General features: G+C 39.7%; 2 protein-coding genes across 2 annotated transcripts in view; both read left to right on the top strand.

The window, feature by feature from the left end:
- arvcfb (ARVCF delta catenin family member b) overlaps nt 1–2,420 on the top strand; it is a gene marked incomplete in the record, with an annotated part of 179,365 nt that extends 176,945 nt beyond the window's left edge. The window contains 1 exon segment of the mRNA XM_037681242.1: nt 331–2,420.
- Nucleotides 2,421–12,624: 10,204 nt separating this feature from the next.
- Nucleotides 12,625–25,324, top strand: part of txnrd2.2 (thioredoxin reductase 2, tandem duplicate 2) — a 43,093-nt gene continuing 30,393 nt past the window's right edge. Inside the window, exons 1-8 of the mRNA XM_037680597.1 lie at nt 12,625–12,700; nt 13,949–14,014; nt 14,107–14,163; nt 14,240–14,384; nt 14,714–14,788; nt 15,554–15,632; nt 18,242–18,304; nt 18,467–18,537. Coding sequence (XP_037536525.1) covers nt 12,625–12,700; nt 13,949–14,014; nt 14,107–14,163; nt 14,240–14,384; nt 14,714–14,788; nt 15,554–15,632; nt 18,242–18,304; nt 18,467–18,537 — 632 coding nt within the window. The remainder of the gene's footprint in view (nt 12,701–13,948; nt 14,015–14,106; nt 14,164–14,239; nt 14,385–14,713; nt 14,789–15,553; nt 15,633–18,241; nt 18,305–18,466; nt 18,538–25,324) is intronic.

Here is a 25,324-nt window from a genome sequence, read left to right as displayed (position 1 = left end):
AGATGTGTAGTTCATTTAGCACTCTCGGGATCTCACGCAGCTCATTAAGCATCTGTTTGATTCTTCATTTGCCATCTGGAGCAATGCTTTCAAACACAAATTAAGAGTATCTGTTCACATTTAAAGCTGTTATTACCAAATAAAAAAGATGTTTCAACAATAAGGCTGCAGGTTAGAGGTCTAATAAATCCTCATACAGCCTTTGTGAGAACCAGCTGAAGTAGATGTTGTTTACTATTCAAATTTAGATTATTTCATGTTTTTCACTGAAACTCTTATTTTACATTTTCTATATTTCATATTTTGGTTTCTTTCTTCTGTATGCTCCAGGCTTAAAAACAGCAACAGTGTGACACCCCCAGCTAGAAGAGGATCTGTCACATCACCACTGCCATTTCACAGGAGCTCGTCTTTGGAGTCGGACTTTGTACAGCAGAGAGGATTTCAAACGATAACGATCACAACAGCAACTACCCAGCAGCAGCTCAGTCGTGCTCTTCAAAATGAAAAAAAAAAAAAAAAAAACTGAAAAAGCTTAAAAACAACAAAAACAAGTGACTTCTCTTACTCTTTTTATCATATCTACATTCCCGGACATCATGTGAATTTTTACAGTGTTTACTGCAACAAGATGGAGGCTGGTGAAGGAGCGGAAACGTAAGAAGAGGAGGAAGCAAAGTGAAGAGGTGCTGGTGGGATATGAACGTGCAATGAAAGAAAACCTGTGCATCAAAATGATTCCAGTGTTACAAAGTGTTTCTAATGATTTTGCTCTTGGTTTATTTTCACACTTTGACATCTTGACGTAGACGGGTTTAGACTGGTGTGTTCGAAAGCTCCTGAATGTTTAGCAAGATGGACGTAGAGAGACGGAAAGAGAAACGGAGCCTGAGAAAAGTTGTAGCATTGTAGAGGAACACGAAGCTGTCTGCTCCCATGAGCTGACGGCTCATCTGGGCTCACTGCGTTTTTACAAAAAATAATTAAAAAGTGCACTGCTTTTAAATCAGACGTGTGGAACGGCTTGTAAAGTGTGCAGGTTGTGATCTGAGGAAAAAGCAGGTGACGTGTTGACTCCATCTGGTGGCGTTTTTGTTCACACGGTGACGAGAGGAAGGTTAAAGAGAAACAGAGCCAGACTGCAGCGTACGGTGGCCTGTATGAGCCAAAAGGTTACTCGTGTGAACACTCAGGTTGTGTAGTGACGCGGCTCCATGAGTTTCTGAGCTAGTTGCTGTTTGTTAGCGTTGTGTATTAAAGAAATTATAAAACATTGTTTATAGATGATTTTTGTTTTATTCAGTTTTTTTTTAAGTGCTCACTTAGCTCTAAAAGTTGGATTTTATATAAATGTATATTAGAGTAAAATAAAACAAAGAAGAAAAAAAAAAGAAAAATGACGGCTGAAACAAAACAAAAAGTCAGAGTTCTTGTATATGACATTGTTTGGAAAGCACATTTCATTTGATAATGGCTCACCTTGTTTGTAAACAACAAATAACCACATGTTTAATTTCAGTGTGTCAGATTTTGTCGTCACAGCGAGGTTCACCTATTTATATTTTGTATTTGCCAGAAAGGTAACGAGAAAAACAAACTGCATTATTTTATTTTTTAATCAAAAAGGATGCGTTTCTCTGGTGGGGTCAAAAAGAGGAAACGAGGAACAAAACGATGACATTATTAATAAATATAAATGTTTTTTTTTCTTTCCTCATGCATTTACAGATTAGTTAATCACAAACCTGCTGCTGCATCTTTAATGAAACTTTTAAGTCGTGAGCATGAAGAAAAAAATCTTTACAGATGTTTATATTCTTTCCAAGTGCCAGTTTTCTCGTGGTGTTGTTTATGAATATGAACTAATTCATTCGAGTGCAGGAGGAGAGGAGAGGTGCATCATGGGTTGTGGTTGGAGCCAAAACGACGGTGGCAGTGTGTACGTTTAAATAAGGTTGGACTTATAGCATCTATATTTTTACAGTCGTGTTGGGGTGGGAAGACGAGGTGCAGAATCCTGGTCCGGTCTGAGCTGGTGTCACTCATGCGTCTCTCACTTAAGGCGAACGGCATGTGCCTGCGTTGGAGTCCGAGTTTTTCTTTGTGACGTATGTGACTTTGTAAAGCTTGCATATTTTACACCGTGTTTACAAAGATGTATGTTGTGGTTAAAAATCAACTTACTGTAAAATAATTTCAGATTTCTAAAGGAAAAAAAAGACTAAAAATGTCATAGTGCCCACCATCCCTTCTGTGTGTCCTCACACGTGTGGTTCCATTGGACAAAGACCCATGAGGCTGTCTGTTCCTAAATGCACTACCACAACCAAAGGATCTGGAGTTGTGTCATGAAATCAGAAAAAAAAAAAAAAAGTGGGCTTCTTGGGTTTTTGTGAATGCGCAGCCCATCTTACACAGAACAGAGAACTGTAAACTGTGCTGTAAAATCCACGGACGGGTCGGGTCAAACCAACCCACCTGTGTAGGTAGAACCGATTCAAGACGTCCAGCTAAAGGAACTGAGTAGCAGATGTGTTTGTACCTTTTCACGTGCCTTAATCTTTTCCATGCTAGATGAAGAGAAATGTGTTTTATATAACTCCATTCCAACCCTTCTGTCATCTCATTCCTTCTGTTCATCATCCCTCCCCGTGTCAGCCCCCCCACCCACTAAAACTCCTCATTCCATCCATCCCGTCCCCACCCCTCAGTCCCCCTTGATGTAGTTTAGACTGTTGGCGGGTTTCTGCCTTGTATTACATTGTATAATAAACTTTTAAAGAGTTAGTCATTTGAAAAATGGGTTTGGTTTCCTAGAGAAGTGAAGCTGATGATGGTTTTGTAGCGCTCAGAGGCGATGCCACAGTGACAGAATGTATTATGTTCCTTTTACTAATACCCAGAGGCAAATATTACGCTTGTTAAACATAATGGAAAAAATGCTGGTTTGTAGAGTATAAATTTGGTGTGTTTTCAATAAATCATGCCTGGAAAGAAAGTCACCTGGCTCAGTGTCTTGTGTCCCAACACCCACCTCCCACTCCGTACTGATGAGATGTCTTCACTCCCTTTCAATTTACAGCCAAAATAATAAGTTCTGTTGCTGCCAATCACTGACAGAGGTCACATGATTAATCCAGATAATCCCACTGTGTGCAGTCAGAATGTCATATCTCACTATAACATTCATGGGAAAAAGACAAAACCATAAGGGCATAATAATATGATCTGGTTTTTACCAGGTTCTAAACATACTCAGATCTTGTGTACAAAAACTCACAACCCAGCAATATCCAAATGAAGACGAAATGGAAAAGCTGTGTAGAAAACTGAGTACAAATGATTCACAATCATGGTTGGCACGATCAGTTGGTCCCGCAAGGGCACTGTTACCTCATTTCCCTCCATCAGGGAACACTAGCTATATTCATAACCTCCAGGTTTTGTTTGTATATTATAATATATATGTATATATATGTATATAGATATATGTGTATATATATATGTGTGTATATATGTATATATATAGCTTTTTTTTTTATCCAGTCTCAGAAATATTTTAAATGCTTTTGTTCCTGAAAAATAAAAAGCATCACTGAAACAGTACAGTCCTGGTAATGATGCTGTCAGAACATCTCCTCCTGTACCCACTAAAACTTGCTGGGTTAAAAACAGTCCAGTTTGTAATCTGTGTTGGATCAACGCTGGACCAAGACAAACATTGGTAATTTTACTCAGTATGGTTGGGTTTTCATTTATTCATTCAACCTTTATTTATACAGGTTAGTCTCATTGAGTCACGAGGACTCATTGACAAGAGACCTGTTTTAGACAGACAACATGCAAAGTTCAGTCATGGTATAGAGCACACCATAGCACTGAAACTGCACTGGTGAAAGTTACTGATATTCTCGTGGCCTCAGACAATGGACTTGTGTCTCGGTCCTGTTGGATCTCTGCTGCATTTGATACAGTTGATCACTATTTTACTACAGAGGCTTGAATATGATGTTGGGATTACAGGAATGGCTCTATATTGGTTTATCTGATAGATTACAATTTGTGAATGTAAATGAATCTTCATCATACACCAAAGTTAGTCATTGAGTTCCTCAGGGCTCAGTGCTTGGAACAATAATCTTTACATTATATATGCTTCCATTAGGTAAAGTTATTAAACAGCATGGGATAAATTTTCATTGTTATGCTGATGATACATAATTATATTTGTCCATTAAACCCAATGAATTCAATAAGTTACTTAGACTACAAGCATGTCTTAAAGACATAAAAACCTGGATGACCCTAAATTTTCTGCTTTTGAACATAGACAAGACTGATGTTTTGGTTTTTGGACCTGAGTGTCTTAGGAAAAAAAAATTCAGTCTTTCTCCCTCCTTAGATGGCATTAATCTGTCCTCCAGCTCTAATGTTAAAAATCTTAGTGTTATTTTTGATCAGGACATGTCTTTTATCCCCCACATTAAAAACTTTATTAGAACTGCCTTCTTCCATCTGCGTAATATCGCTAAAATTAGAAACCATCCATCCTTTATCTTTAACCACTTCTTCCATTTTTGGGTCACGGGGGTTGCCGGTGCCCATGTCTAGCAATCACTGTGCGAGGGGCGGGGTACACCCTGGACGGGTCGCAAGTCCATCACAGGGCCACATAGAGACAAACAACCATTCTAAAATTAGAAACATCTTATCTAAAAATGATGCAGAAAAACTGGTCCATGAATTTGTCACGTCTAGACTGGACTATTGCAATGGTTTATTATCTGGGTGTCCAAATACTTCTTTAAAACGTCTTCAGTTGATCCAAAATGCTGCTGCCAGAGTCTTAACTGGAGTTAGTAGGAGAGATCATATCTCTCCAGTTTTAGTTTGTACCTAAATCAAATCCAGAATAGAATTCAAAATCTTACTTCTAACCTACAAAGCTCTCAACAACCTAGCTCCATCTTATATTACAGATCTTATTGTTCCATATTTTCCTAACAGAGCACTTTGCTCTCAGACTGCAGGTTTACTTGTGGTTCCTAGAGTTTCCAAAAGCAGAATGGGAGGCAGATCTTCCAGTTATCAGGCTCCTCTCTTGTGGAAACAACTTCCAGTTTATGTCCATGAGGCTGACACATGATCCAGTTTTAAGACTGGGATTAACTTTCCTTTTTGATAAATCCTATAGTTAGGGTTGGCTTGTTGTGCTGCTATAGGCTTAGACTACTAGAGGACAAACAGGACAAATTGACCTCATTTCCTTAAATGAATTTTTAAAATTGAATAGTTTTCATTTTATACGATTTCTATTTTAACATGTGATTCTTGACCTGCCATTGTGTATCTGTTCCTCTCAAACCCAGTCGGTCGAAGCAGATGGTCGCTTGTACTGAGCCTGGTTCTGCTAAAGGTTTCTTCCTCATGAGGGAGTTTTTTTCTTTCCACTGTCGCCTTCATGCTCAAGATGAGAGTTCTGCAATGGAGTTAAAAAAAAAGCAGTCTGCTCCTCAGATAAATAATGTTAAATTATTATTTTTATATATGAATGTTTCTGTTCAGTGCCCTGAGATGACTTCTGTGGTGACTTGGTGCTATATAAATAAACTGAATTGAAATTGAATTGAAATTACAGAAGGTATTCAACAAAAAGCAATCAAATAAAAGTAATTATAAAAACATTTGAATCAAGTTGCCATGTAAAACACGGTAAAATACTAAAAAGGACATTTGCATAGATTTTTTGTATTGGCACAAAATGTTTAAAATCTCTTAAAGAAGTCAAAGTGGACAGCTTCGGATCTTGTTGCAAGGTGTTCCAGGTTACAGGAGCAGCGTAAGAAAATACCTTTTTGCCGAGTTCGGTCCGCACTGAGGGGACGCTGCAGGTCCCTTGAGAGTGCACGCCGTAACTGCATTGACAAAGTCACGTGGGAGGAGATACAAGAAGGCAGCAGACCAAGGAGCAATTTATCAATGAAAATGTACCAGTGTGAGAGTCTGTGTAGATAATGTTGACCAACTGACCAATGAGTACAGAGTACAATGATGGGCATGATAGTTACAACCAGTAATGAACCTTAGTGCCCCATGGTAGATAGCATCCAACATCTGCAGAATCTTATCAGTTTGATCCAGCAAACTGGGTTAAAATGGTTGATCATCGTGGTCTGTTGATTGGTCTGTTGAGTTGAACTTAAAAGAACAACTCCATGGGTTATTTGATCATTACAACTTAGGTTTACTTTAATTAACATTAGCTAGCTAGCCCCAGCAAATGCTATTTGGTTGTTGTAACTCATGGTCTATTGTAAACTATATATTTTCTTCACCAGCTTTATCTTTTTTTGGTTCATGGGAAGCTGGTGCCTATCTTCAGCACTGTGAGGCAGCGTACACCCGTCACAGCCAGGCAAACTAGTTTAAAAGCCGAGCAGGTTGAACATCTTACAAGTTCTCCAACTAGGTTGAGTCAGGTCCTCTGAATGGACTCCTCTTTGTTGAAATGTTTTGTTTTTTATCCAAAAGACTTCTTCTGCCTGAGGAGATGTGTCAAACTCAGTCTTATAAGCTGATATATAACCATAGTTATTGGGGACACCAGGAGTCAGGGAGAAGAAAAATCCTACACAAGACAGGCTCTAGAGCAATGTGGATATCCTAACTGGGCCTTCCTAAAAGCAGAGAAGAAACCCAAACAGGACTCCAGTCAGCCATCAGGTGAAAAGGAGGAACCCAGATCCAGACCAGTGGTCATTCCGTATGTTGAGGGAGTATCAGAGAAACTGAGACGTTTATTTTCTAAACATAACGTCCCAGTGGCTTTTAAACCCCAAAATACATTACGGCAAAGACTGGTTCATCCCAAAGATCCAGTCCCCCGGCACAAACAGAGTAATGTTGTGTATGCTGTTCAGTGTCAGGAGGGTGATCAGTCTTACATCGGGGAAACAAAACAGCCACTGGCCAAAAGGATGGCCCAGCACAGAAGATCAACATCATCAGGCCAGGACTCTGTGGTCTACACTCATCTCCAGGCCAGCGGTCACTCTTTCAGGGATGAAGATGTTCACATCCTGGACAGAGAGGAACAGTGGTTTGAGAGAGGAGTAAAGGAGGCCATCTTTGTGAAAAGAAACTGTCAGGGGCGGAGGCCTCCGTGTTCGTCACCTTCTTACAGTGCTGTTTTTGCTAGTATCACTCAGCCCTCTGTGAATAGCAAGCGGCCAGCTAACGCTTGGTCATTAGGCTGATGGTCCTTCTTTATTATGTGAACAGCTAGTTTTGGCTGTCATAAACAAACTGGCTGATCCACTATGAGGTGCTGCTTATAAGACTGTTGCAGCTCCTCAGACTGAAGTCTTTTGGATAAAAGATTAAACGTTTCAGCACAGAAGAATCCGTCCAGAGGACCTGGCTCAGTCTTGTTAAATTAATCTACATATATTATTGAGCATGCATCAGGACATCTTACAAGTTAGTTTTTATCATCTTACCTTAATTTATGACATCCAAAAGCATATGTCCAATTATGTTCAGTTTGATCACATATAGTCTTAATAGTGGAATGATAATCAGAATCAGATTCATTGTCATTGCACAGTAGCACAGACAAACTACATTTCAATACAGCTCATCCGAAGAAACGCAAACAAACAAACAACAGACAGGGTAGATGAGGTGTCTGAGGCTGCAGCCTGAGTCTCACTGAGAGGTGTTTCCTTTTTCTTTAGATTAGAAAAAGGGGAACATGAGGGAAGAGGAGGTAAAAAAAAAAAAAAAAAAAAAAAATCATATTTCTGCAAAAAAACCAGCACAAAAAAAGCAATATACTTGTGACATAAAGACATATGCATGTGGAGTGGGTGAGGGTGGGTGTCTCAGCACAGGCTGCCCAAGTGAGCGACGCAGCCACTGACGCTTTCGCATCTACAGTCTACAGTGAGGGAAACAGGTATTTGAACACCCTGTGACTTTGCAAGTTCTCCAACTTATAAATCATGGAGGGGTCTGAAATTTTCATCTTAAGTGCATGTCCACTGTGAGAGACAATCTAAAAAAATAAAATCAGGAAATCACAATGTATGATTTTTTTAATTATTCGTGTGTTACTGCTACAAATAAGAATTTGAACACCTGTGAAAATCAATGTTAATATTTGGTACAGTAGCCTTTGTTTGCACTTACAGAGGTCAAAGGTTTCCTGTAGTTTTAACCAGGTGTGCACACACTGCAGCAGGATCGTGGACCATTCCTCCACACAGATCTTCTCTAGATCAGTCAGGTTTCTGGGCTGTCACTGAAAAACACGGAGTTTGAGCTTGTAGTGAACCAGATGACCTCAAATCTACCAGATGGACAGAGACTGTTATTTTCATTGATCTGAATAAGTCTGAACCATCTGATGAACTTTCTTTCTTGAATTAATCAAGCAGAAAAGACAATTCTTTATAATCATTACTGTCTTACGAATGTTTTGATAATCAAATTGTGTTAGTTCACTCAATGCTTTACAGGTTGAAAAGAACTACTCATTTTTATTTTACATAAACAGTAAGTAATGATTTTTGTTCCTCATTCAGAGAAGAAATCACCTGAATATGCCTTTCTTGATTTTCTGTCTGAAATGAGCAAGTCGTAAGTGTGTGAAAGTTGAGGCTTCGGTCAGCTAAATGTTTACTGAAGAAGAAATGTCATGTTTAAACTTTTTCAGAAGATTACCAAGAGTAGACTCCAAAAAGTCTGCTGCTTCTGCAATAATCTTTTCTGTATGTTAAACAAGTTTCATTCTCTGACCTCGACTGTTGATAAACACCTTACGTCAAAACCACTCCTCTTTCTGGTCCTTCCACGAATCAGAAAGCTCTAAATTGAACAGGAAGTCGACCCAAATAAAATGTGGCAACTCCCCAGTTCATGTTAGATTGAGAGTTCTGGAGAACGTGAGAGTTCCAAGATTGAGAGTGCAGTCGGTTCTGAAAGCTTCAGAGCAATGAAGAATCCAGAGGTTTTTTGGGGATTATAATTCTGTTTTGAGCTAACCACGCACGACTCTTTGAAGGTTTGGTAGCTCTCGACGGAGACGCTGAAACGAGTCAGAAAGGAACTACTCCAAGGCTGATTCATCATCAACAGGTAGATGGTTCTATTTTGACCAAGTGTACCGTGAGAAGCTGAGATCGGACGGAGCGTGCAACTTCTGGTCAAACAGATTAAATTCCCTCACATATTTCCTCTGTAAGATAAATCTCAATTTAATCTTAAACTCTTCTCTCTCATAAATCAGTACAGATATTTTTAGAAATGTCTGAAGCAAAGTCCTCAAATCACCGCCGAGTGATTTGAAGTTCATTTTCTGTGAAACTGTCTGTTATTATTTTCATATTTTGCCAAATTAATGTAAATGTTTGATGTTAAACTTTGATTTTGAAAATAAATGATTCCATTCATTTGATGGGTCAAAGGTAATAACGTCTCTCGTTCGCATTCCTTTAAATTCAATGCACGACATTTACACAGTCAGAAAAATGAAGAACTCGTGAAAAGTATGCATAAATATATATCCATATATTTGTCATACAACAAGTGACACGTACCTCACGTGACTCACTACAAGCTCCTACAAAGATTTTCTATAGGGTGTAGGTCTGGAGACTGGCTAGGCCACTCCAGAACCTTGATATGCTTCTTACGGAGCCACTCCTTGGTTCTCCTGGCTGTGTGCTTCGGGTCATTGTCATGTTGGAAGATCCAGCCACGACCCATCTTCAATGATCTAACTGAGGGAAGGAGGTTGTTCCCCAAAATCTCACAATACATGGCCCCGGTCATCCTCTCCTTAATACAGTGCAGTTGTCCTGTCCCATTTACAGAAAAACAGCCCCAAAGCATGATGCTTCCACCCCCATGCTTCACAGTAGGGATGGTGTTTTTGGGATGGTACTCATCATTCTTCGTCCTCCAAACACGTCGAGTGGAATTAAGACCAAAAAGTTCTATTTTGGTCTCATTTGACCACATAACTTTCTGCCATGACTCCTCTGGATCATCCAAATGGTCATGGGCAAACTTAAGACGGGCCTGGACGTGTGCTGATTTAAGCAGGGGAACCTTCTGTGCCATGCATGACTTTAAACTATGACATCTTAGTGTATTACCCACAGTAACCGTGGAAACAGTGGTGCCAGCTCTCTTCAGGTCATTGACCAGCTCCTCCCGTGTAGTTCTGGGCTGATTCCTCACCTTTCTTAGGATCATTGATACGCCACGAGGTGAGATCTTGCATGGAGCCCCAGTCCGAGGGAGATTGACAGTCATGTTTAGCTTCTTCCATTTTCTAATAATTGCTCCAACAGTTGATCTTTTTCACCAAGCTGCTTGGCAATTGCCCCGTAGCACTTTCCAGCCTTGTGGAGGTCTACGATTTTGTCTCTGGTGTCTTTGGACAGCTCTTTGGTCTTTGCCATGTTAGTAGTTGGAGTCTTACTGATTGTGTGGGGTGGACCGGTGTCTTTATGCAGCTACCGACCTCAAACAGGTGCTTCTAATTTAGAATAATCAGTGGAGTGGAGGCTGACTTTTTAGAGGTGGACTAACAGGTCTTTGAGGGCCAGAACTGATTGGCAGGTGTTCAAATACTTATTTGCAGCAGTAACACACAAATAAATTAGTACAAAATCATACATTGTGATTTCCGGATTTTTTTTAGATTACGTCTCTCACATTGAACTTGCACCTAAGATGAAAATTTCAGACCCCTTCATGATTTCTAAGTCGGAGAACTTGCAAAGTCGCAGGCCGAGCTCTGATAATTTCCATCTGCCTTTTACAGTCTCGCTAGTCCGTTGCAATGGAGACTCCAAACAGCCAAACTGTGGTCACATACGCCAAGTAGAGCTTACAACTTCTCCAAGATCTATTCCTTCCCACCAGCAAGATTCAGGAGCCCCAAACCTGCAATTCTCATCAAGAATCGTGTCCAGGTTACGGCTCAGCTCGCACAGCATTTGAGTCTGAGTGTTGACAGCACAGCACATTCCTTCACACATGACGGGCAGCCTTACAATGGCCAGAACAGCTGCTGATGTTTTCCAAATTTCTCGATATGTCAGGTAACCACCAACTCCAAAAAGCAGAAATCCTGTTATCATAAATCCAATTATCTTCAACATCCTCGACTAACATACACACGATCTTCCACTTCCCCCAGTAATCCATTGTGTATCCGGCTGCCAGTGTCCCATCGGGGCAGGAGGACTCTCCTTCACCCTGTCTTCTTGTTGAGAAAATTTGATCAATTGCATTGAGAGACCAGCTGACCAGATCCATAATTCGGAAGATATGTAAAAAGAGGCTGTAAAAAAGTTTCACTGGACAAAGAGCAGAGCAAGAAAGGAGCAGGAGGGAAAAGTATCCGCCTTCACCAAGAGAAAAAAAACAATTAATGAAAGAAAGAAATGACACTTTGTCTCAGATTTAACCACTGAGTCAAACTATTGATCCCAATATTTGATCTAAACAACCCAAACCATGTCCCAGCAGCCTTAACCTAGCAACTGAGCTATCGAAAGAACCCAACAGGTGTGCTAGACATTTCAACACTACACTTGCAGCACTTTACACTTGTGGAATGTTTTTTTTAAGCTAAGTGAAGGCTTTGGGCCATATTGTGAAAACAACATGTTACATGTTATAATACATGTGAACAAGAAAAGAAAATAACTGCATTTTAGAAATAGTTGCAACAAACCCCAAATTCTGTCCTTCCAGTGAGACAGCTAGGGTGGATGTGGTGGAGGACAAGAAATATCTGGATGTTCACCTGAGCAACAGACTGAACTGAAAATGTAGCAATGATGCTCTTTACGAGAAGAGACAATGCTGATTCCACCTTAAGAGGAAGCTTTAATTCTTGCAGTGTTTTATGTGCTGGAAAGTGCAATGGACATCAGAAAGAGACACAAAGAAACTGAAGAAAAAATGGATAAAGCTATCTCCATGCAGCTCTGAAGATCCTTAAGCTCATAAAGGAAAAATAATTTTGTATAAGTTGTTAAACTAACGACACTAAACCTTCCATAAAACTGATTAAACTGTTTTCTGTCACAAGCCTGTTCAGACATCGGAGCCGTAGCATTGAGGTAATTTCTGTCTGCTTCAGTAAGGACTCTAGAGTGACTTTCATATGTCGTCCCCCCTTGTATTTTAGTTGCTTGTTCTATATTTAAGGTAGTTTTTGTTTGTTTTTGTTTTTTTAATTTTGTTGTGGCTAAAAGTTATTGAATATAATTCAAATTAAATTTTGTTGAAATAAATTTCAAAACCCTTAAAAAAATGATAGTGTTAATATAACTAAATTTCATCTTAGACTGACATTTAGGCCTATTTGAGTTATTACAGATTACGCTTAATATCTTTAATTGTTTTTTATTCAATGTGTATTTCAGTAAGCATAGTAAATTTATGATGAGAAAAAAAAATCTGCTTATGTTAATATGAAGAAAAAGACTTTTTCAAAACAAATTTTTACAACCAATTTACTGTATTTTGTAATAATTTATTTATGTTAAGGCGAATTTTTAGCCACCCCCGTCCCATCTTGGGTCCTTCCTTAATAACAACATGGCGGCCCTCTGTAGGATCAGACACCGGTGGAAACGGATTCAATATTTACACGTTTTCACAAGAAACCTCGCGGGTAAATTACATTAAATGTTTTAATTGTGTTTGTGTAGCTTTTGTGCACTACGTCTTTGACATAAAAGTTTCATGAATTACATTAAAACCGTAAACAGTGAGGGTTTTATCTGTGTTAAATTACTCCGTGTCTTCTTCTGTCAAACAAACCAACAGAGCCGCACAACTTATTCAAATAAACTAAACACTTTTCAAACTTATCGTCTTTTTTTAATTTTTACCTTAACCCCAAACAGTGACAGCTGGATTTCTTCCATGAATGAATGGCGCATATTCTCAACCACATCGATGAGATTAGGAGTTCAGATTAAAACCTGTACACTGTGTCCAGTCTATGTTGAAAGTATTAATCCTTACTAACATAAATAAATAAATTCCATTCCCATTAGGGAACAAAAAGGTTTGGATTAAAGACATTCATTAACCAGATCTTCGTTTATCAGAACCAAACAACCTAAATCAAACTCGGGTCTTTATAGACTTGTATGTCTATGGTCTTTAAAATGTTTATAGTCTCTAGGCAATAAATAAAATTGATAGTTTTTTTCCTGATTAATTTATCACTCTGCAATGGACTAAAGTAACTCATCAGAACACAGAATCCAATCCTAAAGAGACTTATTAAATTTAAGCCTATTTTGGCCTCACTGATGTGTTTTTCCTATCCCGACATCTGTTCAGTCCCATTCTACTTGAACAAACAATGTTGTGTTCTCTCTCTTGAAAGCTTCTTTATCAACTCAGAACTTGCCAAAAATGAAAGCGATCTCTGATCACAACGTTCTAAATGTTTTACTCACCGTGTTTACCACGGAGTCCGAATTTCGTACCACAACCAGGAAAATGTGAGCTGCAATAAAAAATCCTTGAATGTTTACCACAAAGATCATAGTGCACCGCTGTGCCACATGTACCACATACCATGAACAGTTTTAACATGATACTTTTGAAAATCACACTTGTGTTTGTTTTGCTTCATGCTAAATAATATTTGGACCTTTCTGGGAAAAAAAAGCTCTATTGATACAGTTGTTTAATGAATAAAACTTTTGAAGTTTTATCCAGTTGAAACGTATTGAACGCTGCCAAACTTTTGCAAATAGTGTACGTTTTATGTTCACATAGTCGTATATTCTTTAAATGTCACCTTTATTCTCAGTTATTGCTGTGCTTCACACCTCCAGCCAACAACAACTCTGTTAAATCTGATTTGACTGTCAGGCATTCAACTTGCTGTGTTGCCTCACAGGGAAGTGCGACTATGACTTGGTGGTTATTGGTGGTGGATCTGGAGGCCTGGCTTGCTCCAAAGAAGGTGAAATTATTTGATCTTTTATTCATAATATATAGTCGCCTGTTAAATAGATTCCTGTCTAATCACACACTAACTGTGAGTCCACACTGCAGCGGCTCAGCTGGGACTGAAGGTCGCTGTTCTGGATTATGTGGAGCCATCTGCTAAAGGTAAAACATGCTTCACTGTTTCCATCAGACAAATCTGGTCAGGAAATCACAGCACAGGTAATTCTTGCCTGAACAGGTACCCGGTGGGGTCTTGGCGGTACATGTGTCAACGTCGGCTGCATCCCTAAGAAGCTCATGCATCAGGCTGCCCTCCTTGGCGCTGCAGTCAAAGATGCTCAGAAGTACGGCTGGCAGATAGCAGGGACAGTCTGCCATGACTGGTAACAACTCTTCCAGTGCACTTACACGTGAGGATTAGTGAGTAAACAGCACCATCTTGTGGTGAAGATACAACATGACAGTGCTGCTGCTTTAGGGAGGTTTTTCAGATTGAGTTTTGGTTTTGTCGTACTTAGTTTCAGTTTTCGTGACCATTAAAAAAAACAACACAATTTAAAAATGTTAAAATTTGTAAATAATTTCAACCATTTATCAAATTATATAGAAATTATGAGTGAACCAAAAAAAATCCTTGTCTGTAATTGTTTAAAAATGTTAAATAAGCTTGAATGCGGTTTGTGTTTAATTTAATTCTGGGGTTGTTTTTCAGGACCACCATGGCAGAGGCTGTCCAGAATCATGTCAAGTCTTTAAACTGGGGTCACAGAGTCCAGCTGCAGGACAAGTGAGTGACAACAGATCTTCTCACTTTGTCCTCTCTTTTTCTGATTATGCTCTGGTTATGCCACTCACTTAATCAGAAAGGGAAATAGATTCGTCTACATATCTATAAACAGGACTACACATTAGAATGGGGGCTGGTTCAGGACAGTAAATGTTCAGTAAACCTTTAGAACTTGTGCACAATAGATACGTGTAGTCCTCACTTTTCAGAAATCAAATGATTTATTTTAACCACATGAAACAGCTGAAGGCTGTGGATTTCTGCTGCACTCTGCAGCGGCAGGACTGAGCTGCAGCAGCCAAGCGTTGATGGAGTGACTGGCTGCAGGGCGAGCAGGTGTTAACCTCTCACTCCAATGAAATCATTTACTGGAAATCAGGATTTTATTCATGCCCCAGTCTCTACTGTTCTTACTTTATTTCTTTCAACAGCTCCAAAAGAGCATGCATTCACAAATCAGTGCAGCACCATTTGTAATCACAGAGCCAGAAAAGTGTATTCAGAACATAAACAATGAGAAATGAGTTAAATTGTTTGGTCATTATTGTGTCAGGAACAAAGTCAAATTTAGTTTGAGGCAGAAAATGTATGCTGGCTCCCTGTTACACCCTGTTCTTTGTGTATCTCAGCAGATGAAATCATTTAGAGACATACTGAGGGACTTTGTAGGAGCTGAGTTACAAACATGGCCGTGCGCTGTTCTCCCTGAACCAGTTACTGAACATACAGCAGCATTAGTGATGTGCTTGTTCTCTGGTTTTGCAGGAAGGTGAAATATCTGAACCTGAAAGGCAGTTTGCTGGATGAACACACAGTAAGAGGAGTGAGCAAAGCAGGAAAAGAGGTAGGAGGCTTTTTCACATTGTAACATATACATATTCATGTAAATAACCTTATTTAATTATGACAAAAATATAAAATGTAATATATTTATATTAAAATGTCCAGTCCATTCATAAATTATACAGTAGCATCACAGAAGCTGTGGACTGTAGCAGCTCTTACTGGGTGCAAGGCAGTGGACATCCTGAACTGGAATTTATGAAAAGAAGAACACGGACTCAACGTCAACGGCTTTGCCACAACTGTTCTGCTATTTCTAATTTACAGTAAAACACACAATTATATAGTTTTTATTTGCTCTGGAAGTCTAAGAACCTTCATACAATTTATCCTCATATATGTCAATAATTTCTTCAATAAGACTTTGGACAAGTGTCTAAAAACACAACAGAGTGTTCTTCGTTGAGTAGCTGAAACCTGGCTGCCATCTGCCACACACACAGTTACATTTCACATCATCGCAGACGCACTAACTGCTGTTAATAAATATTATTTAATGTGATTAAAAGACTTTCAAACAGAGATTTAAAGTTCTGCTTACTTAAATTCAGTTCAAGTTATTTATATAGCGCCAAGTCACAACAGAAGTCGTCTCAGGGACTGAACAGAAACATTCATATATAAAAATAATAATTTATCATTATTTATCTGAGGAGCAGACTGCTTTGAATTTAACTCCATTGCAGAACTCTCATCTTGAGCAAGCATGGAGGCGACAGTGGAAAGGAAAAACTCCCTCATGAGGAAGAAACCTTTAGCAGAACCAGGCTCAGTACAAGCGTCCATCTGCTTCAACCAGCTGGGTTTGGTAGGAATAGATACACAATGGCAGGTCAAGAATCACATGTTAAGATAGAAATAGTATAAAATGAAAACTATTCAATTTAAGAAATGAGGTCAATTTGTCCTCTAGTAGTCTAAACTTATAGCAGCATAACAAGCCAACCCTAACTATAGGATTTATCAAAAAGGAAAGTCTTGATCCCAGTCTTAAAACTGGACAATGTGTCAGCCTCATGGACAGAAACTGGAAGTTGGTTCCACAAGAGAGGAGCCTGATAACTGAAAGATCTTCCTCCCATTCTGCTTCTGGAAACTCTAGGAACCACAAGTAAACCTGCAGTTTGAGAACGAAGTGCTCTGTTAGGAAAATATGGAACAATAAGATCTCAAATATAAGATGGAGCTAGGTTGTTGAGAGCTTTGTAGGTTAGAAGTAAAACTTATAATTCAGTTCTGGATTTGACAGGGAGCCAATGGAGAGAAACTAAAACTGGAGAAATATGATCTCTCCTACTAACTCCAGTTAAGACTCTGGCAGCAGCATTTTGGATCAACTGAAGACGTTTTAAAGAAGTATTTGAACACTCAGATAATAAACCATTACAATAGTCCAGTCTAGACGTGACAAATGCATGAACCAGTTTTTCTGCATCATTTTTAGATAAGATGTTTCTAATTTTAGTGATATTACACAGGTGGAAGAAGGCAGTTCTAGTAACGTTTTTAATGTGGGGGATAAAATAATGTCCTGATCAAAAATAACACCAAGATTTTAACATTAGAGCTGGAGGACAGATTAATGCCATCCAAGGAGGGAGAAAGACTGAAAAATTAATTCCTAAGGTGCTCAGGTCCAAAAACCAAAACCTCATTGTCTGTGTTCAACAGGAGAAAATTAAGGGTCATCCAGGTTTTTATGTCTTTAAGACATGCTTAGTCTAAGTAGCTGATTGGATTCATTGGGTTTCATGGACAAATCAGTATCGTCATCATAACAATGAAAATGTATCCCACGCTGTTTAATAGGGGCCGAGATGGTGTAGGGGCAGGGCAGCCGACTCGGGACCCGAAGGTCCTGGGTTAGATCCCCGATCATTGAACATCTCGTGGTGTCTCTGAGCAGGACACCCAATCCCGAAATGCTCCCCGGGCACTTACATAGCTACCCACTGCTCCACCTGGGGGTATCCCAGGTGCGCTGGGTTAAATGCAGAGAGCCAACTTCGTCTTTGTATGGGAACATACAATGATGACAATACATAGCACTTTATTATTATTATTATTATTATTATTATTATTATTATTATTATTAATAACATTATCCAATGGAAGCATATACAAGGTAAAGAGTATTGGTCCAAGTATTGAACCCTGAGGAACTCCATGACTAAACTTAAACTCTGAAAAGGAAGATTTTTTTGGTTTCTCTGCTGCTCGTTGTTTTGAAACAAGCAGCAAACTCGGCAGCCCGTCCTCCATCAGCTGCTGTCTGTAAACACTGCTGCTCGGTTTGCTTCACTGCCTGAGATCTGAGGCTAAAACTGGAAGATGCATGATTTTACATCCTATTCATGTGGATCTTGCAGAACCAGAGCTGAGTGATGTATAAAAAACAACTTTTCAGTTTAGACAATAACTCCTCTGCTTTTCTGCATCATGTTGAATTTTTACATTAAATATTCACAATCTGTTGAGTCCTGCTCTGTTTTAGCGCCTGTGAGGTTTCCTGTCATCACCCTCACACAGAATACTGTAGAGACAACTTGATGCTGTTTGACATTTTAACGATGTAAACAAAAGCTGGTGTTTTCCTCTTTTCTCCTGCAGACGATCCTGACGGCCAAGAATATTGTAATCGCCACAGGTGGACGGCCCAAGTATCCAACAAATGTAAATAATCGTTTGGCTGAGATGCTTTGTTCCTCAGCTCGAGTTGTTCAGTTGAGACCCTGAAGCTAATGACGTTTCAGAGGACAGGGTTCTGTTCTTTTGTTTACTGTTATTGACACATTTGTTTTATAGTTTTGTTCACAGCTTTAACTTTTCCTGCAGGTCCCTGGAGCGGTGGAGCACGGCATCACCAGTGACGACATATTCTGGCTCCAGAAGTCTCCTGGAAAAACGTGAGGATAGTTTCATTTTCACAGCACGGTCCCACCTACACGCACAATATATTATATATGCATGACCTTTTTGTGTTATTTATTGTAAAAAAGGTTATTTTCCGCTCTTCACTTTAGAGCAGAGGCAATAATGTTTAAAAAATATCATGAAAAACTGAACAGTGTTTAATGCAACTTGCAGAAAGTAATAATAGGATGTTTGTCTACAACTAATACGTTTTTGGAATCAACCCAGTTCAAGATGGCTTCCGCAGCAGCTGACTATAAAAACAGAAAATATCTATGATTCTATCAACTTTAAATATAATGAGCTGAACTTTGGTTTAGTTGTAGCTGAGGCAGAGCTCGTGCATGATTCCATTCATTCGTCCATTATCTTAACCCACATCTTCCTTTCCGGCTCGTGGGGGTCGCTGGTATCTATTACTAAACTACTAATGAGCCTAAACTGGAAGTACAGTAGTCCCTCGCTACTTCGCGATTCGTTTATCGCGGATTCACTCTATCACGGTTTTTCAAAATAAGACTGGACATGACACACAACTGGTTGATAGATGGACGAGCATGAGCACGATCGACATGGAATTTTTATTTAAAATAAATTATTTTAAATTGTTTAGCACCTCCTGCACATTTGTACAGCCCATGCTGCAGGATGAACTTCCTGCTGCAGCTGATCAGCTGTTCTCCGTGCACAGCAGAGAAGTGGGCGTGGCCAAGAGCACTTGCAGGTGGCTGAGAGCAGCTGAGGCAGGGAGCTGACATCATGGCATTCTGTGCTCTTTTAAAGCGTTTAGAGTTTAGAAACATTGTTTAGAATATTTCAAGAGTGTGGGAAGGGTTTAAAACACCTTTATATATAAATACTAAAATAAACTACTACTTGCTACTTGTACTACTACTATTCCTACTTGGTGGTTTTTCACTTATCGTGGGGCTTCAGCATACGGATCCCCCACGATAAACCAGGGACTACTGTACCCTGAGGAATCCCACACCTGCATGGAGACAACGTGTAGCTCCACCCAGAAAGGTGCTGGGTCCTGATCAGAGCTGGCACCGGTCTCCCTGAGAGACAACCGCTCCACCAACTGCATCGCTTTGCTGCAAGATTTTAGTAGAAAATTTTGCCGTTAACTATTTTGATTCAACCCTGTCTGTCTGTTAGCAAAACATCTTATGACCCACTGAACAGATTTTAATACTTTCAGAAACTAATTACTGGATGTTCTTCTACAGCTCATTATGTTTGAAGCCCGCCACAGCCAGATGACCTTACAAATCACTTGTTATATCGCAGTCCGTTGTACAGATATTGAGCTGCAGATTAAGGTGGTAGTCACTGAGAGTCATTCACAACACGTACATCCTCTGAGTGGGACGTCACACAATATTGCATGAGACTGTGCACAGTCAAAATTTTTTAGCTACAACTCAGTCATTTCTCATTATAGGATGATCTTAGACAAGAATTGTGTCATGAGAGGTGGCGGGTGATATGCATTCCTTCAACTAATGCTAGGCTGTTAGTTTGTTATCATTTCAGTCTGTAAACAATAACAAACCCTTTAATGTTGGGGGATTTTGGTTGGAAATGGACCCTCTGACCCTCACAGTTGTATCTACACACAGGTCTACGCTGCTCTCTGACACAGCACTGTCACGCAGCACCATCCTTCATCAGAGACGTGCAGTTTGTTTTTCTCCCTTCCTGTCAGCCTGTCTTCGCCTCATGATTCAGATTAGCAGCGTGCATCCTGACCTTTACAGAACAAGTCCTTTAATCCAGCCTTTTAGCTCCTGTCATCGCCCCGTTAATTGGTCCGTTCCTGACGTTTCCTCTTGGCACGTCACGCAGATGGTGACTGGTGGTTGTGGTGTACCTGGTTGTGCGGAGGTTGTTTGCTGTGTGGTGAGAGATAAAAGGAAATAAGTGTTTTGACACCGAACCTCTTTGTCAGTTTGATTTATCTGCACCTTGGGACAAGGAGGTATTAAATGTTCTGAGTATTGTAGATCTGTTTATGTAGGTTTGGGTGATTTTGGCTGATATTTCATCCTCTTATGTCTTTGTTGTGTGATCCTGGTTTGAAGTATCTTTTTTTCTGTGTTCAGAGCAACAGTTACTTTATTTCAACAGTCTTGGACTGATAGTTCATGCTTAAAAGTTTAAAATGTATTTACTTCATCATGTATCGTTTGTCACCAAATTTAGACGTAAGATTTTAATGGATAACAGCCATATTCTTTATATATTATTGTGTGATTTGTGTGTGTATGTGCAATTTATTGTAATCATGAGAGATGCCACGCTCAGAGTATGTGTTATGACTTTCAGCTACTAACAATCAAATTTTACCTTAATGTCTGTTAAAATGACCGACTTATAGCCATTTGTGTGTTGGCTAATATCAGTTAGCAGTGGAAGTCACGGGTCGGTCCAGTTATCCATCCATCCATCCATCCATCCATCCATCCATCCATCCATCCATCCATCCATCTATCCATCTATCCATCTATCCATCCATCCATTTTCTTCTGCTTTTCTGGGGTCGGGTCGCGGGGGTAGCAGCCTAAGTAGGGAGGCCCAGACTTCCCTCTCCCCAGCCACTTGGGCCAGCTCCTCCGGGGGAATCCCGAGGCGTTCCCAGGCCAGCCGAGAAACATAGTCCCTCCAGCGTGAACCGGGTCTTCCTCTGGGTCTCCTTCCGGTGGGACGTGTCTGGAACACCTCACCAGGGAGGCGTCCAGGAGGCATCCTAAACGGATGCCCAAGCCACCTCAACTGGCTCCTCTCGATGTGGAGAAGCAGCGGCTCTACTCTTGAGTCCCTCCCGAATGATCGAGCTTCTCACCCTCTCTCTAAGGGAGAGCCCAGACACCCTGCGGAGAAAACTCATTTTGGCCGCTTGTATCCGAGATCTCGTTCTTTCGGTCACAACCCAAAGTTCATGACCATAGATGAGGGTAGGAACGTAGATTGATCGGTAAATTGAGAGCTTCGCCTTTTGACTCAGCTCTCTCTTCACCATGACAGACTTGCACAGCGCCTGCTTCACTGCAGACGCTGCACCTATCTGCCTATCAATCTCATGCTCCATTTTTCCCTCATTCGTGAACAAGACCCCAAGATACTTGAACTCCTGCACTTGGGGTAAGACCAGTTATGACTTGGTGAAATGGTCAATAAAGTCTTTAAAGTAGTTTGAGACTTTGACAAACCAGGATGACTCCAGCAGTAATGCCAAAGTTGTAAGTAAATATATCATACAATGAGTACTTGGAGTATGTGTTGAGAATCACTCACAGCTACCAGCACAACAAACTTTACATTAGTATCTAAAATTAAGTTAACTAGGTAAGTTATAGCTATTTCAGTGCTTTGTAAGGTCATTCATCTGTGGTGATCAACTTGAACTGGGAATAATTTCTGAAAGTTTCATTAAAATGTGTCCAGTAGTTCATGAGACGTTTTGCTGACAGAAAAGGCACACAGACACGGGCAAGAACACTTTAGCTGGAATAGCTACATCCATTCATCCATTCAACCTTTATTTATACAGGTTAGTCTCATTGAGTTACGAGGAATCATTTACAAGAGAGACCTGTTTTAAACAGACAACAATAAAAAGCAATTAAAGTAAAAGTAGTGTTATAACAATCAAATCAAAGTGCCATATAAAACAAGGTAAAATACTAAAAACAAGAACACGTTTTCTTAGATTTTTCTAATGACCTTATCAAATGTTTAAAATCCCTTAAAGAAATCAAAGTGGACAGCTTCAGATATTGTTGCAAGGTGTTCCGGGTTGCACACTTCATAGGTTATATACTTCATAGGTTATATACTTTATAGGTTATATACTTTATAGGTTACATACTTTATAGGTTACATACTTTATAGGTTACACACTTTATAGGTTACATACTTTATAGGTTACACACTTTATAGGTTAGATACTTTATAGGTTACACACTTTATAGGTTACACACTTTATAGGTTACACACTATAGGTTATGCACTTTATAGGTTACATACTTAATAGGTTACACACTTTATAGGTTAGATACTTTATAGGTTACACACTTTATAGGTTACACACTTTATAGGTTACACACTTTATAGGTTATGTACATTATAGATGACATACTTTTTAGGTTATATACTTTATAGGTTACATACTTAATAGGTTACACACTTTACAGGTTACACACTTTACAGGTTACACATCTTACAGGTTACACACTTTATAGGTTACACACTATAGGTCATATACTTTACAGGCTACACACTTTACAGGTTACACACTTTACAGGTTACGCATTTCACAGGTTACACACTTTACAGGTTACACACTTACAGGTTACACACTTTACAGGTTACACCTTTTATAGGTTGCACACTTTATAGGTTATATACTTTGTTACACACTTTATAGGTTGCACACTATAGGTTACACACTTTATAGGTTACACACTTTACGGGTTACCCACTTTATAGGTTACACACTATAGGTTACATACTTTATAGGTTATACACTTTATACGTTACACACTATAGGTTGTATACTTTACAGGCTACACACTTTACAGGTTACACACTTAACAAGTTACCCACTTTACAGGTTACACACTTTACAGGTTATATACTTTATAGGTTATATACTTGTATAAGTGATATGATATTTTAGATTCAATAAGATTCACCCCTGTACATGTTGCACTCACTGAGGAAAATGTGTTTGTAGAAGCAGAATCATCCTCTGTGAGCTCAGGAAGCCCTTTGATGGAACAGTGTGATGACTTGTAGAGGCCTCCGCCTCCCTGCAGACAGAAAAGGGTTAGCCGTGATTTAGTAGTTATTTCCTGTATAAAAACAGAGTTTGGACTGGAGATGTTTGTGTGTTGTCAGGCCATCAGCTATGCAGGTGAGGTCTTGGACGTTGTTTCTGCAGGCAGGCTAGGTGTAGGAGGGGAGGTGGGGTTACCGGTGAAGGATGAATGTCTAATGAACCTTCAAGCACACACACACCTAAATGACAGACTTGTCCTTGGGGCTGAAGTCCAGAATTGGCTGCCATCATCGTGCTTCCAGGGAGAAAACATTGAGCACGTGCCAGCAGGAAGTGCAATGAACCCACAATGGAAGGAGGTCTCTAGATCAAAAATCATTTTTTGTAACCTTAAAAAAGAAAAAATGAGGAAGCACTCCATTTAAACTGCTATTGACAAGAGTATTTCAATAGAAATATCACAAAACAATAAACAAGTTGATTGTAAGCATACATACGTGTAAATGTACTCACTTCTCCTTTATTCAAATGTTCCAACAAATTGTACCTCCATCACACGCTCCTCTGTCAGTGCAGTTATGCATTTAAATATCAGACAAAACGTTCAAAACATGACATCACTGCAGTCATTTTATACATTTCTACAAGTTCAAATGTTCAGAGGGAATGAAGCATTTACCTTGTTGTTCATCCCAATACGTAAAAACTGAGAGACTGAAGAAATGTTTTCCTCTTTAATGATTTATAATGGTTCTAAAAAGTATAAAATAAAAGACAGGGATTGTTAATGTGCACCTTACAAAGTGTAAAGTTCAAACTAAATCCACGTGGGGCTTTGCAAAAATGCATCATCCATAATCAGTGCATTGATTCCACTCCTATAACAAAGCCATTACTTTTATACCATACCATACCATACCAATTTATTTATATAGCACTTAAAACAGCAACAAGGCCAACCAAAGTGCTGTACAAAAGAACACAAACATGCACAGCAGACAGGAAAACATAAAATAGAAATACAGATACAAATAGCAGCAGGAGCTAACTAAAATGGCCAACAGAGTAGAGAACAGACCGGACCAAAACAAATCACACCGTGTTAAAGGCAAGCGAATAGAAGTGGGTCTTCAAGCGAGACTTAAAGACTGAGAGTGTGGGAGCCTGCCGGACACTCAGTGGCAACTCATTCCACAGTTGTGGACCTGCAACAGAGAAAGCCCTGTCAACTCTGAGCTTACGACGGGTTTCTGGGACTGAGAGAAGCATCTGGTCTGCTGACCTCAGAGAGCGCGGTGGGACATATGGCTGCAGAAGATCAGTGAGATAGGATGGGGCGGAACTGTTCAGTGATTTAAAAACATACATGAGAATTTTGAAATGGATCCGAAGGTGAATGGGTAGCCAGTGCAGGGAGGCCAAAACTGGCGTGATGTGCTCTCTATAGCCTGTACCAGTTAAAAATCGGGCTGCAGCATTTTGGACCAGTTGTAGACGAGCAATGGAGGACTGACTGATTCCAAACAGAAGTGAATTGCAGTAATCAAGCCTAGATGTTATGAAGGCGTGGATCACTGTCTCGAGGTTCTTTTTGTTGAGTATAGGCTTCAGCTTAGACAGCCGTCTCAGCTGAAAAAAACAGGATTTGACCATCATGTTTACGTGACTGTTGAGTTTTAAGGACGGGTCCATTATCACCCCCAGATTAGTCACCTTTTGTTTCTCTAGCGGGGCTAGAGAGAATAGGTCAATGTCATAGTTCATGAGTGAGCCACTGGGATGGAACAGCATGACTTCAGACTTCTTCTCATTGAAGCTTAAGAAGTTTAAAGCCATCCAGTCCCGGATGTCAGCCAGGCAGTCAAGAAGAGGCTGAATAGAGCGTGTGCCTCTGTGCCTCAGGGGGAAGTAAATTTGGCAATCATCGGCATAGAAATGAAAGGGTATGTCGTGTTTGCGGAAGATAGCACCTAGTGGCAGCAGGTATAAAGAAA

This window comes from Nematolebias whitei, chromosome 8 (assembly GCF_014905685.2).
Source record: "Nematolebias whitei isolate Nwh7 chromosome 8, NemWhi1, whole genome shotgun sequence".
In the NCBI taxonomy this organism is placed as follows: Eukaryota; Metazoa; Chordata; class Actinopteri; order Cyprinodontiformes; family Rivulidae; genus Nematolebias; species Nematolebias whitei.
Note: the sequence above shows the minus strand (reverse complement) of the source record. Positions and strands in the feature narration are given on the sequence as shown.